Source organism: Salvelinus fontinalis, chromosome 6 (genome assembly GCF_029448725.1).
Source record: "Salvelinus fontinalis isolate EN_2023a chromosome 6, ASM2944872v1, whole genome shotgun sequence".
Classification (NCBI taxonomy): domain Eukaryota; kingdom Metazoa; phylum Chordata; class Actinopteri; order Salmoniformes; family Salmonidae; genus Salvelinus; species Salvelinus fontinalis.
Window position 1 is genome coordinate 50,618,992 of NC_074670.1, and position 15,858 is coordinate 50,634,849.

Consider the following 15,858-nt stretch of genomic DNA (forward strand, 5'->3'; position numbering starts at 1 on the left):
AAGGATAAGGCTGGATTAGTAGAGGACAACCACATACCAGGCTGGGTAAACAACGCGAGTGCGCGCACACACACAGGTAGACGGCCACATACACACGCAAACAACTTACATTTACATTGCAAATGCTCCTTCAAATCTAACTTGTACACACTACACACTCCAGTACATCTACTGTACACACAGTACACAGAGATGAACCCACTGATACACTACTCAAACAAGTAAAGGTCACAGTGAATAAAAGAACAGGAGGCGGCTGAGGAGGAGATGTTTGTGGACTACAGGAAAAGGAGGACCGAGCACGCCCCCATTCTCATCGACGGGGCTGCAGTGGAGCAGGTTGAGAGCGTCAAGTTCATTGGCGTCCACATCACCAACAAACTAACTTCTAGTGGAATTGCCATGCCAGTTGTCTGACAGGAACATCAGTGACTACCGGTAGGCTACTGTATTTATACCAGCCAGTCCTCCGTATGCTGAGCCTGTTTACACTGGGGGTGGGCTGTTTAGACCTTTAGTTTAAGTTACCGTTGCTAGAGAGAGAGGTGGTTAGTTTCCATCTCCTCAGGTCAGGAGGGGGAAGAGAAGAGAGCTTGAGAGAGAGAAAGAAAAAGAAAGCGAGGGGGGGGGGAAGAGCAGATTGATGAGGGGGAGGACCATCGCTTGGCAGATCTCTGGGCCTGATAGAGGAGAGGTGGAGGAACAGAGTGGTGCGGCTGTGAGCACCAAGCCGAGGGATAAACATGTCACCCAGTGCTTTGGCTCAGCCCACTCTCACTTTCCACTCAGCAGTGGAGGAGAGGAGGGCTAGATACACACAAACCATGTACAGCTCTGGCCACAGACACACGCAGTCCCCGTTTCACAACTGCCACAAATAGGTTACACTCGCAAACAGAGGCTCACTCTCAAAGCACACACAGGCCTGACCACAGGCTGACTGTTTCCCACATGCCATAAATAGTCAGTTACACCCAGGCCTGATGGTTACATTATGTGTGTGCTATTTCACACTTGCCACAGAGACACAGTCAATTCACACTAACACATATTGAACATAGTCACGAGTCCCAGACACGCACAACTCACCTGCACCAAAAAGATGATGAGGAAGTAGAAATTGGCGATTCTTCTGAACTGTTCAAACAGATTCTTCGGCAGGAAGTTCCACACCGTGTACTGGAAAGACAAGGAGGGAGTGAGAGAGTGCACCAATGAAATGACATGAGAATGAAAAGCACAAGTTCGCAACACAACGTAGGCCTACCCAGTGGATCCTCGGTCTCTGCAAACCACTACTTCTCTGTTCTTTGACATCAACCTCTTGTCAGGGTAGAGGACTAGTAGGCTATAGGAAGAAAGGCTAAGCTAGGAAAGGGATTAGCGGCATTCAATATTCATCAGTTCCTTCCACTCCGGCTCGGTCTCTGTACTCAGTGAGACGGCGCTAGTTCTGCCTTTCTAAACTGCCTGTGACCCAGGGAGCCAGTCCTCCTCTCAGCCCTCGGGGGCCTGCAGGTATTCCGTTGATTCGGATTAGAGATTTATCTCCTTAATTCACCCAGCGCTGAATAGAGAGCAGATTACCTTATCAAGTTGGTGGCAGATCGTGTTTAAAAAAATAAATAATCAAGTGTGCATAACAGTTGATATTCAACACAGAAGCTGACGCGACACTTATCTTGCCAAATCCATGAGACGGCCCAACAATGCCCCGGTAGTAACTAACACGCCGGACTAAAACATGTGCGCGCACAAACACACAACAGTGTTGCGAGGGGAATGTAGAGGATCGGCTTTGCATGGAGACAGTGCTGAAATGCAGCAGTAGCAGAAAGACACCCTCTCATTTTGCCAGAGAGAAAAGAGTGAGGGGAAAGTAATCAGAGGGGGAGCATGAGTGAGGAGGGCTGGGAGGGAGAGAATATAAAGCGAGCGAGGGATGGCGGCAGAGTGAGTAGAGGGGAAAGGAGAGTCGAGGGAGTTGTAAGGAACAGAATGATGAAAGGCAGGCGCATGGTAGAAGTGTAAACACTACAGCCAGGGTAACACAGGAGGACGAGACATTGATTGTCCCATTCCCAGTGGGACCCTCTGCGCTACAATAAATCCCACTCTCTCCCCCAGTCCTTCCTCCCCCTCCTATACATGATTCTAAACCCCCAGCAAGCCCTCCTCCTCAGACCCACACCCCTAGCCCTGATTTGGGGGGGGTTAGGGGGGCATATTGAATCGCCCACCCTGCCTGCTGGTACATTAAATAGTAGCAGAGTATTTCACGGCCACAGACAGAGCTCTCCCGAGACAAATAATGGCCTTCCATTTGGGGAGGAAGACGAGCATGTGGAGAGGCAATGGGAGGAGAGGGAGCTAGAGAAGACTGCCATTGGAATTCATGACGTGGAGGGAGAGTCGGTGGTGCATAGGTGGGAGTGGGAGAGGTGAAAATATTCAAGCATGTGCCAAAACATCAAAACAGACAAGTGTCCACTTATGGTGTTGTGCAGACCGCAGGTCGATGGTGTAAAAACATGGCAGTATATCTTACCTTGGAAGAGACAATCCTGTTGTCACAGAACTTGGGGGGGATGAAAGCGTCGGTGGTGGGACAGGGCCGGTGGCCTACGTAGATGGTCCTGCTGTCTACCCTCCTCTCGTCCCTACCAAACTGTACAGAGATGGAGAGACAGAATTAGAAGACAAATTCAAAGCCACACACACTAAATATATTGCTTCAGCAGATATTTAGACTCAACACTGGAACACAGAGGCTAGACATGTAGATTGTATACAGTCTCCTAATACAATGAACCAGTAGACTAAACACTGGGGGAACTGTGCATCAAGTTCAACGCAAAGAGGTCTTGTGCATAACTTCCAAGGTTCGTAAATGAAGATGTAGTCCACATTAACACATGGGGAGGAAAACAAATCAATGAAAAACAGTGATACTGCTCCCACCTCCACGATACCACAAACCAGGAAGTATTTTTTTCATTCTAGGTCGTCGAAAACCATTCCTTTCCTTAACTTGCAAGTCTTGATTAGTCTTTCTAGTCTTTAATATAAATTAAAATCAAGGCCATGAACCAAAATATTATATTATCCAGACGGAGGTGCAGAAATAATTACAAAGGCACTTTCCAAACTTCAAATGCAGTGGAGCACCAAAAAGCTGTTTAACACAAGCCAAGGTTTCACAGGGGACAACGGCGCGTATGACATGGGTCAAATTGGCCAAAATGGAGGGTGCACTAGTCCTGTAATGAGTTTCATTTCTTCCCTTTAAAGTGGAGAGTTATTGATGATTTAGCCAGTTATAAAGTGCTGCCCCTGGGGAGAAGCGACTGCTCACACCAGATTTATGAGCGCAGTTATCTCCAGTGCAGATATAGACTGAGGAGGAGGCGGCGGGGGTGGTGGCTCATTTCAAATCAAACCATTGGTCTTGTACACATTTCAGCAGATGCTTATGTCACTAGCTCCTAACAATACAGTAAAACATCAAACTGAACACAAATAATCAAACATTTCATTCACAAAAAAAATAAATAAGATCAGCCTCCCGATTGGTGCAGCGGTTTAAAGGCACTGCATCGCAGTGTTACTACAGCCTGGGGTTCGGGCCGGGTGGCTGCAGGCTGACTTTGGTTGTCAGTCGAACGGTGTTTCCAACCGAACCCATTGGTGCAGCTGGCTTTCCGGGTTAAGCGAGCGGGTGTTAAAAAGCGTGGTTTGGTGGGTCATGTTTCAGAAGACCCACGACTCGACCGTTGCCTCTCCCGAGCCCGTTGTGGAGCTGCAGCGATGAGACAAGATCGTTATCACGAAATTGGGGAGAAAGGGGGTCAAAAAAAAGTTTAAAAGTTAGTAAAATTGGAAAATTAAGAAATGTCGGGAAACAAATCCAGTTATCTACACACACACACACGTGTATATATAAATAAATTCCAAAATCATGGGCATTAATATGGAGTTGGTCCCCGCTTCGCTGCTGTAACAGCCTCCACTCTTCTGGGAAGGCTTTCCACTAGATTTTGGAACATTGCTCCGGGAACTTGCTTCCATTCAGCCACAAGCATTAGTGATGGGCACTGATGTTGGGCGATTAGGCCTGGCTCACAGTTGGCGTTCAAATTAATCCCAAAGGTGTTCGATGGAGTTGAGGTCAGAGCTCTGCGCAGGCCAGTCAAGTTCATCCACCGATCTCGCCAAACCATTTCTGTATGGACCTAGCTTTTTGCACAAGGGCATTGTCATACTAAAACAGGAAAGGGCATTCCCCAAACTTGGAAGCACAGAATCGTCTAGAATGTCATTGTATGCTGTAGCGTCAAGATCTCTTCAATGGAGCTAGGGGGCCTAGCCCGAACCATGACTATACAGTTGGCACTACGCATTCGGGCAGGCAGTGTTCTCCTGGCACCTGCCAAACTCAGATTCATCCGTTGGACTACCAGATGGTGAAGCGTGATTCATCACTCCTGAGAACGCGTTTCCACTGCTCCGGAGTCCAATGGCGGCGAGCTTTACACCACTCCTGCCGACACTTGGCATTGCACATGGTGATGTTAGACTCGTCTGCTGCTGCTCGGCCATGGAAACCCATTTCATGAAGCGCCCGACAAACAGTTGTGCTGATGTTGCTTCCAGAGACAGTTTGGAACTTGGTAGTGAGTGTTGCAACCAAGGACAGAATGTTTACATGCCATGGCCCTCTATACATTTTCAGATGTCTGAAAATGGACCGCAAAGAAATTAAACTCAAATATTACATTTACATAAGCAAAGTCCTTGAGCTGGGCAACTCAAGGACATTCAGACTTGTCCCAAAGCCACTCCTACGTTGTCTTTGCTGTGTGCTTAGGGTCCTTGTCCTGTTTGAAGGTGAACCATCGCCCCAGTCTGAGGTCCTGCGCGCTCTGGAGAAGGTTTATCAAGGATCTCTGTACTTTGCTTCGTTCATCTTTCCCTTGATTCTGACTAGGCTCCCAGTCCCTGCCGCTGAAAAACATACCCACAGCATTATGTTGCCACCGCACCTCACCGTAGGGATGGTATTGGCCAGGTGATAAGCGGTGCCTGGTTTCCTCCAGACATGACGCTTGGCATTCAGGTCAAAGAGTTCAAGCAGACCAGAGAATCTTGTTTCTCATGGTCTGAGAGTCCTTTAGGTGCTTTTTGGCCAACTCCAAGCGGGCTGTCATGTGCCTCTTATTGAGGAGTGGCTTCCGACTGGCCACTACCATAAAGGCCTACTTAGTGAAGTGCTGCAGAGATCGGAGAACCTTCCAGAAGGACAACCATCTCCACAGAGGAACTCTGAAGCTCTGTCAGAGTGCCCATCGGGTTCTTGGTCACCTCCCTGACCAAGGCCCTTTTCCCCAGATTGCTCAGTTTGGCCGGGCAGCCAGCTCTAAGAACAGTCTTAGTAGTTCCAAACTTCTTCCATTTAAGAATGATGGATGCCACTGCGCTCTTGGGGACCTTCAATACATACTGCATAAATGTTTTGGTAACTTTCCCCAGATCTTTCCGTTGACACATTCCTGTCTCAGAGCACTACAGACAATTCCATTGACCTGATGGCTTGGTTTTTGCTCTGACATGCACTGTCAACTGTGGGACCTTATATAGACAGGTGTGCGCCTTTCCAAATCTTGTCCAATCAATTGAATTTACCAGTTGGAAGCCAATCAAGTTGTAGAAACATCAAGGATGATCAAATGGAAACAGGATGCACCTGAGCTCAATTTCAAGTCTCATAGCAAAGGGTCTGAATACTTACCTTTTTTAGATTTGTCATTTTGGGGTATTGTGTGTAGATTAAAATGTTTTCCTCATCATTTACTACATTTTTGAATAAGGCACTAACATAACAAACCTTGGAAAAAGTCAAGAGGTCTGCATACTTTCAGAATGCACTGTATTAGATTGAGCTTTGCCAAGAATTCAGTGTATATATATATACACTGAATATATATATACACTGAATATATATATACACACAGTTGAAGTCGGAAGTTTACATACACCTTAGCCAAATACATTTTAACTTCTTGAGAATACAGGGGGTGCTGTTTTCGCATTAGCATAATTTCCTCTACAGATTAAACTGCCTCTTATTCAATTATTGCTGTTACTATATGCATATAATTAATACCATTGGATAGAAAACAATCTATAGTTTCTAAAACCGTTTCAATTTTGTCTCTGAGTGAAACATAAGTCATTTGACAGCACTTTCCCTGAGCAAGAAGAAGATTGCAAGATGTGTATGCTCGCTTCAACGCTCTGCCTATATATGGTCACGCCACCTATGACCCGAAACACACTTCATTCGTCTTCCTCTGGGTGTCAAGAAGACGTCAGAGGAGAAATTTTTTGTTTATCTTGTACTGACGTGAAATAAGACCTATTTCTTTAGCGTGACCGACAACTTCCGGTTCTCTGAAACGCGCGTTTTAGAGGTGCAATTGTCTTTTGTTATGCTGCCGTTACGGATGAAAACTATCTCCGTCTCGAAGTTTGTTTGATATATGTGACCATATCATCTTAATGTATGTTTTTTCAATATAGTTTAATCAGATTATTTGAATTTTTTTGGGAGTTTTGCCGTGTTCCGTTCTGTGAGTTTTTTAACTTTGGAAAGAACCGTGCCAGTCGACCAGTACCTATGCTAAATGGAGAGGGAAAGTTGCCATTGTGAATGGATTGAACGACTCATCAGGACTAAGGACACCTTTATCAACATTCTGATGAAAGATCAGCAATAGTAAGACCCAATTTACGATGTTATTTCATATATCTGTCGTGCATGTGAACTGGTCGGGCGCGCCCAGCTGGTTCTGGCTGGCGTGGCTATGCTAATTTAGCGCTACATTTTGTTTTCGCTATAAAACATTTAATAAATCTGAAATATTGTTTGGATTCACCAGATGTTGGGCTTTCAATATCTGTACGCTGTGTATTTTTTCTGAAATGTTTTAAGACAAGTAATTAGTTATATGACTTTGGTCTCTGTAATTGTTCTGGCTGCATCAGCACTATATCAGATTGCAGCTGCAATGTAGAACTGTGATTTATACCTGAAAAATGCACATTTAAAAAAAAAAAAAACTATGCTATACCATAAATATGTTATCAGACTGTCATCTTATGAATTTGTTTCTTGGTTAGTGGCTATATATATTTTCATTTAGTCGAATTAGTGATAGCTACTGACGCAGGAAAAAACTGTTGGAGTAAAAAAATGGTGTCTTTTGCTAACGTGTTTAGCTAATAGATTTACATATTGTGTCTTCCCTGTAAAACATTTTAAAAATCTGAAATGGTGGCTTTATTCACAAGATCTGTGTCTTTCATTGGGTGTCTTGGACTTGTGATTTAATGATATTTAGATGCTACTATTTAATTGTGACGCTATGCTAGCGATGCTAATCAGTGTGGGGGGGGGGGGGGGGGGCTCCCGAATCCGGGTTAGGTACTCGGTAGAGGTTTTAACTCAGTTTCACAATTCCTGACATTTAATCCTAGTAAAGAAATCCCTATTTAGGTCAGTTAGGATCACCACTATTTTAAGAATGTGAAAAGTCGGAATAAGAGTAGAGAATGATTTTTCAGCTTTTATTTCTTTCATCACATTCCCAGTGGGTCAGAAGTGTACATACGAATTGAGTGTATTTGGTAGCATTGCCTTTAAATTGTTTAACGTTTTGGGTAGCCTTCCACAAGCTTCCCACAATAAGTTGGGTGAATTTGGCCCATTCCTTCTGACAGAGCTGGTGTAAACTGAGTTAGGTTTGTAGGCCTCCTGGCTTGTATACACTTTTTCAGTTCTGCCCACAAATTTTCTATGGGATTGAGGTCAGGGCTTTGTGATGGCCACTCCAATACCTTGACTGTTGTCCTTAAGCCATTTTGCCACAACTTTGGAAGTATGCTCGGGGTTATTGTCCATTTGGAAGACCCATTTGTAACCAAGCTTTACCTACCTGACTGACGTCTTGAGATGTTACTTCAATATATCCACATAATTGTCCTCCCTCATGATGCCATCTATTTTGTGAAGTGCACCAGTACCACTTGCAGCAAAGCACCCCCACAACATGATGCTGCCACCCCCGTGCTTCACGGTTGGGAAAGTGTTTTTGGCTTGTAAGCCTCCACCCTTTTCCTCCAAACATGATGGTCATTACGGCCAAACGATTCTATTTTTGCTTCATCAGACCAGAGGACATTACTCTAAAAAGTACGATCTTTGTCCGCATGTGCAGTTGCAAACCGTAGTCTGGCTTTTTTATGGCGGTTTTGGAGCAGTGGCTCCTTCCTTGCTGAGCAGCCTTTCAGGTTATGTTGATATTGGATTCCTTTTACTGTGTATATAGATACTTTTGTACCTGTTTCCTCCAGCATTTTCACAAGGTCCTTTGCTGTTGTTCTGGGATTAATTTGCACTTTTCGCACCAAAGTACGTTCATCTCTAGGAGACAGAATGCGTTTCCTTCCTGAGCGGTATGATGGCTGCGTGGTCCCATGGTGTTTATACTTGAATACTATTGTTTCCACAGATGAACGTGGTACCTTCAGGCATTTGGAAATTGCTCTCAAGAATGAACCAGACTTGTGGAGGTCTACAATTTTTTTATGAGGTCTTGGCTGACTTCTTTTGATTTCCCCATGATGTCAAGCAAAGAGGCACTGAGTTTGAAGGTAGGCCTTGAAAGGTATCCATAGGTACACCTCCAATTGACACAAATGATGTCGATTGACCTATCACAAGCTTCTAAAGCCTTGGCATAATTTTCTGGAATTTTTCAAGCTGTTTAAAGGCACAGTTAATTTAGTGTGTGTAAACTTCTGACCCACTGGAATTGTGATACAATGAATTATGAGTGAAATAATCTGTCTAAACAATTGTTGGAAAAATTACGTGTCATGTACAAAGTAGAGGTCCTAACTGACTTGCCAAAACTATAGTTTGTTAACAAGAAATGTGGCATGGTTGAAAAACGAGTTTTAAATGACTCCAACCTAAGTGCATGTAAACTTCCAACTTCAACGGTATACAGTATATGTTGTGTGTATAAACAGTAACTGAAACGTGATGTACAGTAGTATAAATATTAGAATGTGATTAAGAGAATACACTATTTAAATACACAGTATAAAACCCCATGGCAAAATTTTAAGAATTGTGTAAAATTAGCTTACACACACGGTACTGTAGACATTATGTACAATATGTGAATAGAAAAGGTGTACAGCAGTAGTTATGTAGGATGAGCCATGACACCAACACACTGTGCTCGGTTGACCAAGGCCCCATGACTGCTCACATGTCAAAGAGAAGACAGAGTCAGGTTGGGAGACCTTGGTACACAGGGTCAGCAGGCAGAACCAGCCTTCCCATTTCCCCCAGCACAAGGTCACTGGTACACCGGGCATTCATCTTCCTTAAAATAACAGCCTGGGTGAAGCAAGGCAAGAGCTGGAGAGTAAGGGAAGACTCTTCTCCCCCCAGCCAACCGGACTATGCAGGCAGGCCACGTGGGACAACCAACTTATCAAGGGCATTCGTTCGCTCTCTTTCCAGTGGGCTTGGGCTGAGCAGCCACCTCCTCCTCAGGAGAACAGATGAGACAGGGCGTGAAGGCGGGCTAGTACTCCCCCATCCACCCTCCTTTCTCCACTTAACTGGAGACGAAACCCCGTCTTTACCTCTGGCCCATGATTCCCCAACCACTGACTCTTATAGCACCTCCACTCAACAACAGCCCCCCCCCAAAGCCCCAGACCATACACTGTGGTGTTCCTGCCTGGCTAAAAGCACTAGCTCCACAGCTATTCCAGATGGAGGGAATTATTAAGGCTATCCAGCTCCAGGATCTCTAATGCACTGGGGCCAGGGCCATGTGTGCTGTTCACAGCCGCCACTGACAGACAGCTGATCTCATCCTGGACCAGTGCCACGGTACCTTGGAAGTGTGAACAAAGGCCATCTGGACACAGCGCTGTCCACCGACTATACTGGGGGCAGGTTAGATCAAAGCACAGACTTGAGTCTGGGGAGCCTCATTAGCTATGCATACGAGGAAAAACAGCCTACCTAAGACAGACGCTTATGCAATCACTTGTTTCTCATTAAAAGGTTGAGTGAAATTCCTAAAGCAAATGTCTCCCTGTGGAGAAATTCTGATGCAGACATTACTTCTGCTTCCCAGACCGGGAAGAGCCAAGAGACTGCATTATGCTCCGTCAGGCATGAGCGAGAGGCAGTGTTGTTCGCACCCCAGTGTGAGCGTCAAACCTGTAATCCACTGCACAACAGGCATAGCATACCGCTCCTCCAACAGCCACCAGGACAGACCCGGGTGCCAGGGAAATGAAGGGAGAGAGGAAGCACAACCGGAACCAAGGACAAAAACAAATCCAGTTTTTTTTTAGCAAACAGGAAATAGGCCTAGTAACTCAAACCTTATGTAGACCACACTACAGATTAGGGAGCCAAAGCTCATCTTATTCTTAACAGTTCCCCCTCCAAGGGACCCTCCAGTTACTCAGTGAAGTACACTTCAAAATGGCTTCTTCCATCCTAATAACACCATTAAAGATTGACCACACAAGTGAGGAAGACAACATATCGCTGAAGACAGAACATTGGGGTAAAGAAGGGCAGCACAGAAATCACACACACACACACAACTACCCTCCCTGGACAATGCAAATGTCTCGCTGCAAATAAAAAGGTACAATTTACAAAACAAATTAGCCTTGAAGCGGAGAATCCCAGTGAGCTCAGCTTCGATTGTAGAGCCGCTGAGCCAGTCAGCCAGAGACCTCTGTGGGTTAGTTACCGATATCCCATTTTTTTTTTTTTTTTAATCTGCATCCGTCTCTCTCTGGGAGTAATTAACCACGAGAGCAACGTTGTTGCAAACGTTGCCCCAATGTTACGGCCACAGTATGTAACCACAGACTGGGGGTTTGGACTTAAAATCAAGAAGTGACTGAAACAGCCACAAACTGGATTTCCTGGACGCAGACCGAGACATTTTTTTGACCGACACAAAGACACTTCAGAGAATACAAATCATGTCTTAAAATGAAATGGATTATTATAAAAAGGACAGGTTCAATGAGAAGCCCCAGGGGTCTGCTAGATAAGGGCAGCTGCTTTGAATGGTCATTGATTTAAATTTCAGTTAAAACAGAGGGTCAGACCGTAGGGCCAAATACATTTTTGCTTTGTTATGTGATCGCAATACTCATCTCCAAAAACAGTGCACCTGAGGCCACGCTATCTATTCCTTCTGCTACATACACACAGTTGAAGTCGGAAGTTTACATACACTTAAGTTGGATTCAATAAAACTCGTTTTTCAAACACTCCACAAATTTCTTGTTAACAAACTGTAGTTTTGGCAAGTCGGTTAGGACATCTACTTTGTGCATGACACAAGTCATTTTTCCAACAATTGTTTACAGACAGATTATTTCATTTTAAATTACACCAGCTCTGTCGGGAGAAATGGGCCAAAATTCACCCAACTTATTGTGGGAAGCTTGATGAAGGCTCCCGAAATGTTTGACACAAGTTAAACAATTTAAAGGCAATGCTACCAAATACTAATTGAGTGTATGTAAACTTTTGACCCACTGGGAATGTGATGAAAGAAATAAAATCTGAAATAAATCATTCTCTACTATTATTCTGATATTTCATATTCTTAAAATAAAGTGGTGATCCTAACTGACCTGAGACAGGGAATTTTTTTACTAGGATTAAAATGTCAGGAATTGTGAAAAACTGAGTTTAAATGTATTTGGCTAAGGTGTATGTAAACTTCCGACTTCAACTGCATATGGGACGGCTAATGTAAGGAAAAAGACAAATTGATGAAATTATAGGCAGACAAGGTAGTTCAAAGCCAATAATGCAAAGCTGCAAAAGCAAGCGTATAGTAAAATTTTCCAGGACGTCAATGTTCGACAGAAGATGAAAACCCATTAGTTACAACATGGAGACGAGATCAATAAAACAAACATGGAACGCTCAATTGAGCCGAGACCCAACTGCTGGGAAATAAACAGTGCATTAGAGGATTGGGTAGAGCTCCCAATTTAGCATTATTAGATGATGCTTTAAAAGGAAATTAAGGACACATTGTAAAACGGGCACGGGCTGGTACGGGAAGAAAAACGCTCGCTACTCAAAACAGAGGCAACAGAACGCTGCATTGAGCTGTTGCCAAACCCCGGATGGTGACTTCACAGTCTGATGACACCGTGCCCTGTCACAACGTCTCACCAGTAACTGACCCGTGAAATCACAACCACAATGTTCCTGTTACGGACAAAAAATACATATAGGCCCCCCCCCCCCCCCCCCCCCCCCCCCCCCCCCCCCCATACCTAGAATAGGTTAAATGTCTGAACAGTCTGGTATTGAGAAATTAATTAACCAAAATTCAATACATGAACTGGCGAGATAGTGTTCAAGGGCACCATGAGTTGTTTTGATGCCTCACTAACGTACCAATGCATCTAGTCACCCGTGAAACACTTAGTATTTATTACATGCGAGATTTGGTTCTGGCCTGGGTTCCGAGACTAACTTGTTTCTGACTCTGCTGTCATTAAATGCAGTGTGGCTATGGTGCTGCAACCAAATCAAAATTCAAAGTATAGCCTGATGGCTTGCATCATGCATTTAGTCTGAATTTCCTTCACCTTCATATTGCTGCTTAGCCTATAGGTGTATAATATAGTACATTGTCTGCACTCAAGATAAGCCTCTAGTGATTATGCTACTGGCGGTGTAGTGTGCACGGTTTAACTTTGAGCAGAGCTCTCCTCCCCGTCCTGAAAACACATGTCTGCTTGGCAGTCGGCCACCACGATGCGAAACACACGGCAGCTAGCTTCTCCTGGAGACCAGCAGATGACAATGGCATGGGGCTTTTATCACAGCCACACTGCAATCCACACTGCCAAAACTAACCTGGGTCCCCTCAGTGAAGTACAAGACAAGCACTCGATGCCCAACTGACACAGGCGCAGTTAACCGCACACACAAAAAAAAACAAGCGCGCGAGGACACTTTAAAATGATATAATCAGCTGCCCAGAGAAATAGATGGGCTTGCTGCTTCCGAGGCCTGAATTTCCAAGTGAAATTGACAGAAGGCTAGCTGGGGGGTGCTCAGGTCAAGTAGGCGAAGAGAGGCAGCAGCAGCTATGAGCTCCTGAACACAATCCTAAAGTGGATACTGGCTGTTGTCACTTGGTCTCTGTGAGTTAGTGAACATGACAAGTGGCTTGTGGAGACCTGGGAAGAGTGGGCCCTGATATCATCCTGATGTACTCTAACAGTCTAAAAAGCCTGTGACTGCAGGTGCTATTGAGGTCAGAAGAATTATATTCTGTAGAACAGTCTCTGGATTTGTTTGGCATGTTATTTGCCTGGATATGGTGAAAATTATTGTGGTCAAACGAGCAAATCAGCTGCTGGTTGCTACATAAAACAGGTCTGTAGCAGCAATTTAAACAATAAAAAAAATAAGAATTCTGAGACAAAAATAAGTCAATTTAGCAATGACACTTAATGTTTAAGGTAAAAGAACAGCAGGAGATGAATGTAGTCTAGGATGTATTCTTTGTTGGTTGTGTAAACTAAATACAGGAAACAGGAGAACAAAACACAGCCAGTCCCCTCAAAGCCCTCTATTGTAAAATGCAATCATAAGCTTGTTGCTGACACTGTATAAGCCTCATAAGGAATGTCACAATCTCTTACTTGCATGTTTAATGACGTGTGAAGTGCAGGGCAGGGCAGGGCATGGAGAGAGGGAACACTAGAGACCAACTAGTGTACTTCTTCATGTCCTGCACTTGCCCCAACGACACCTGCGTTTGACTACTCAGAGAGCAAAGGTAGCAGCACTGGGCAAAGGGTGTGTTAATATTTAAAAATCAGAGCATCTATTTCAAATAGTTCCGGAAGGAACAAAAATAAATAAATAGATTAAAAGGAAACAACTTCCTCATACAGAAGAAGTGGAGGACCGCCAATGTAAACACCAGTACAGCAGCTTCATTGTTAGCCCCACAGGAAACAACAAACACGTAGGCCTGTGTGTGTGTGTGTGTGTGTGTGTGTGTGTGTGTGTGTGTGTGTGTGTGTGTGTGTGTGTGTGTGTGGGGCGTCACCAGGTCTCGATTTATGATTAACTTGTTTAGGCCTGGTCTGACTAAACAGCCACTTATCTAGACAAGGTTTACTACTCTATATTACAGCGGTTACTTCCAAGGGAGTAGGAGACTGGGTCACTACAAGGCTAGCTCACCTGCCATTTAGGCTAGTACACAACTTGCCCTCAGGCACAGGGAAACGGGCGGGGAGGAAACCCCGGAACAAGAAAGCAGATTGAAATGGTGCAACGAGTACACCTGGATAACATGAAGGGAAAAAAACAAACAGCCAAGAATATACAAACTGACTGAACTGCGTTTTTGCTTAACCGTTTTTTTGTGAACAATACAGTCAAAACACAAGTAGCCCATTTCAAATGTGGCGGCTGTAATGCAAACGGAATTCATCAAGAGATGGGGATGACTAAGTGCGAAAACTGCTCAATTATAAAGCAAATCTGCTAGGTAACAGTGAGTGCATAATGTTTGAAAACCGGCAACACACGAGGCACCAACGCTGTTATTCACTGCAATACTTGTGCTGGCACTCCTCTCTCACGCACTCTACCACTTTCACCATCTGACTACCTCTTGCACTTGCTTTCTCTTATTCACTCAGTTTCAAATCACACATTCACCTACTCCTTTTTTCCCCATTCTTTATAGAATTTACTAAACTAAAGTAAAAAATGAACACTTATTTTTCTTAACTGCATTGTTGGTTAATTAAGAGCTTGTATGTAAGCATTTCACTGTAAGGTCTACTACACCTGTTGTATTCGGCGCGTGACAAATAAAAATTGGATTTGATTCATTTACAGGCTCCAGCCAATGGTTTCCACCAGACTTCAAACCTTGCGTCTATGACTAGCCTACAGTTTAGACTATGTGGCTTAGAGACGTCGTACCATCATGACACCATGGTGTCACCGGCATCACTGGTTCACCCACAAAAGGGGCATTGTAGTTCCTATGCCTCTCCTGACTGCCCTTCGCAGACAGTGCTGAATAGCACCATAGTTTATTATTAGGACAATGGAAACTTGAATTGAGGACCGGTTCGTCCTAAGGAGCTGCTGTTGAATGGAAAAGGCCCATTGTTCCAGTAGCGTCCCAGCAAGCGGACAGTGTAGTGTACTGCGGACTGGCCTGCATTACAGGGGGGTGGGGGGGGGGAGAAACTATGCTAGACATCACTTTGGGATCCACCTAGAGCTGAATAGAGTAGCGTAGTAAGCTATTGACAGATGTTGTGCTGCTGACTATTGGGGGAATGTTTTTCCAAGACCTTAGACATCCCTGTTGTGAGACGATAGGCCTAACAGCTGGTCATAAGAAAGAAATTATTTTTCTTGAAAAGGGAGATCAAGTGAATCATACAGGATGTGCGTACTAGGGACGTAAAGATTCACAGATAAACATTTTAACTGGGGAACTACAGTTGAAGTCGGAAGTTCACACACTTAGGTTGGCGTCATTAACACACCACAAATTTCAAAGATCTCTACTGTGATTGACAAGTAATTTCTCCAACAATTGTTTAGACAGATTATTTCACTGTATCACAATTCGTGGGTCAGAAGTTTACATACACTAAATTGACTGTGCCTTTAAAGAGATTGGACAATTCCAGAAAATGATGTCATGGCTTTAGAAGCTTCTGATA

General features: G+C 44.3%; 1 protein-coding gene across 9 annotated transcripts in view; it reads right to left on the bottom strand.

The window, feature by feature from the left end:
* LOC129858031 (phospholipid-transporting ATPase 11C-like) overlaps window positions 1-15,858 on the bottom strand; it is a 92,069-nt gene that overhangs the window by 58,899 nt on the left and 17,312 nt on the right. For all 9 annotated transcript variants that reach the window (XM_055926911.1, XM_055926907.1, XM_055926904.1 and 6 more), the window contains exons 2-3: window positions 2,549-2,668; window positions 1,090-1,179 (exon numbers count right to left, since the gene is read on the bottom strand). In XM_055926911.1, coding sequence (XP_055782886.1) covers window positions 1,090-1,179; window positions 2,549-2,668 — 210 coding nt within the window. The remainder of the gene's footprint in view (window positions 1-1,089; window positions 1,180-2,548; window positions 2,669-15,858) is intronic.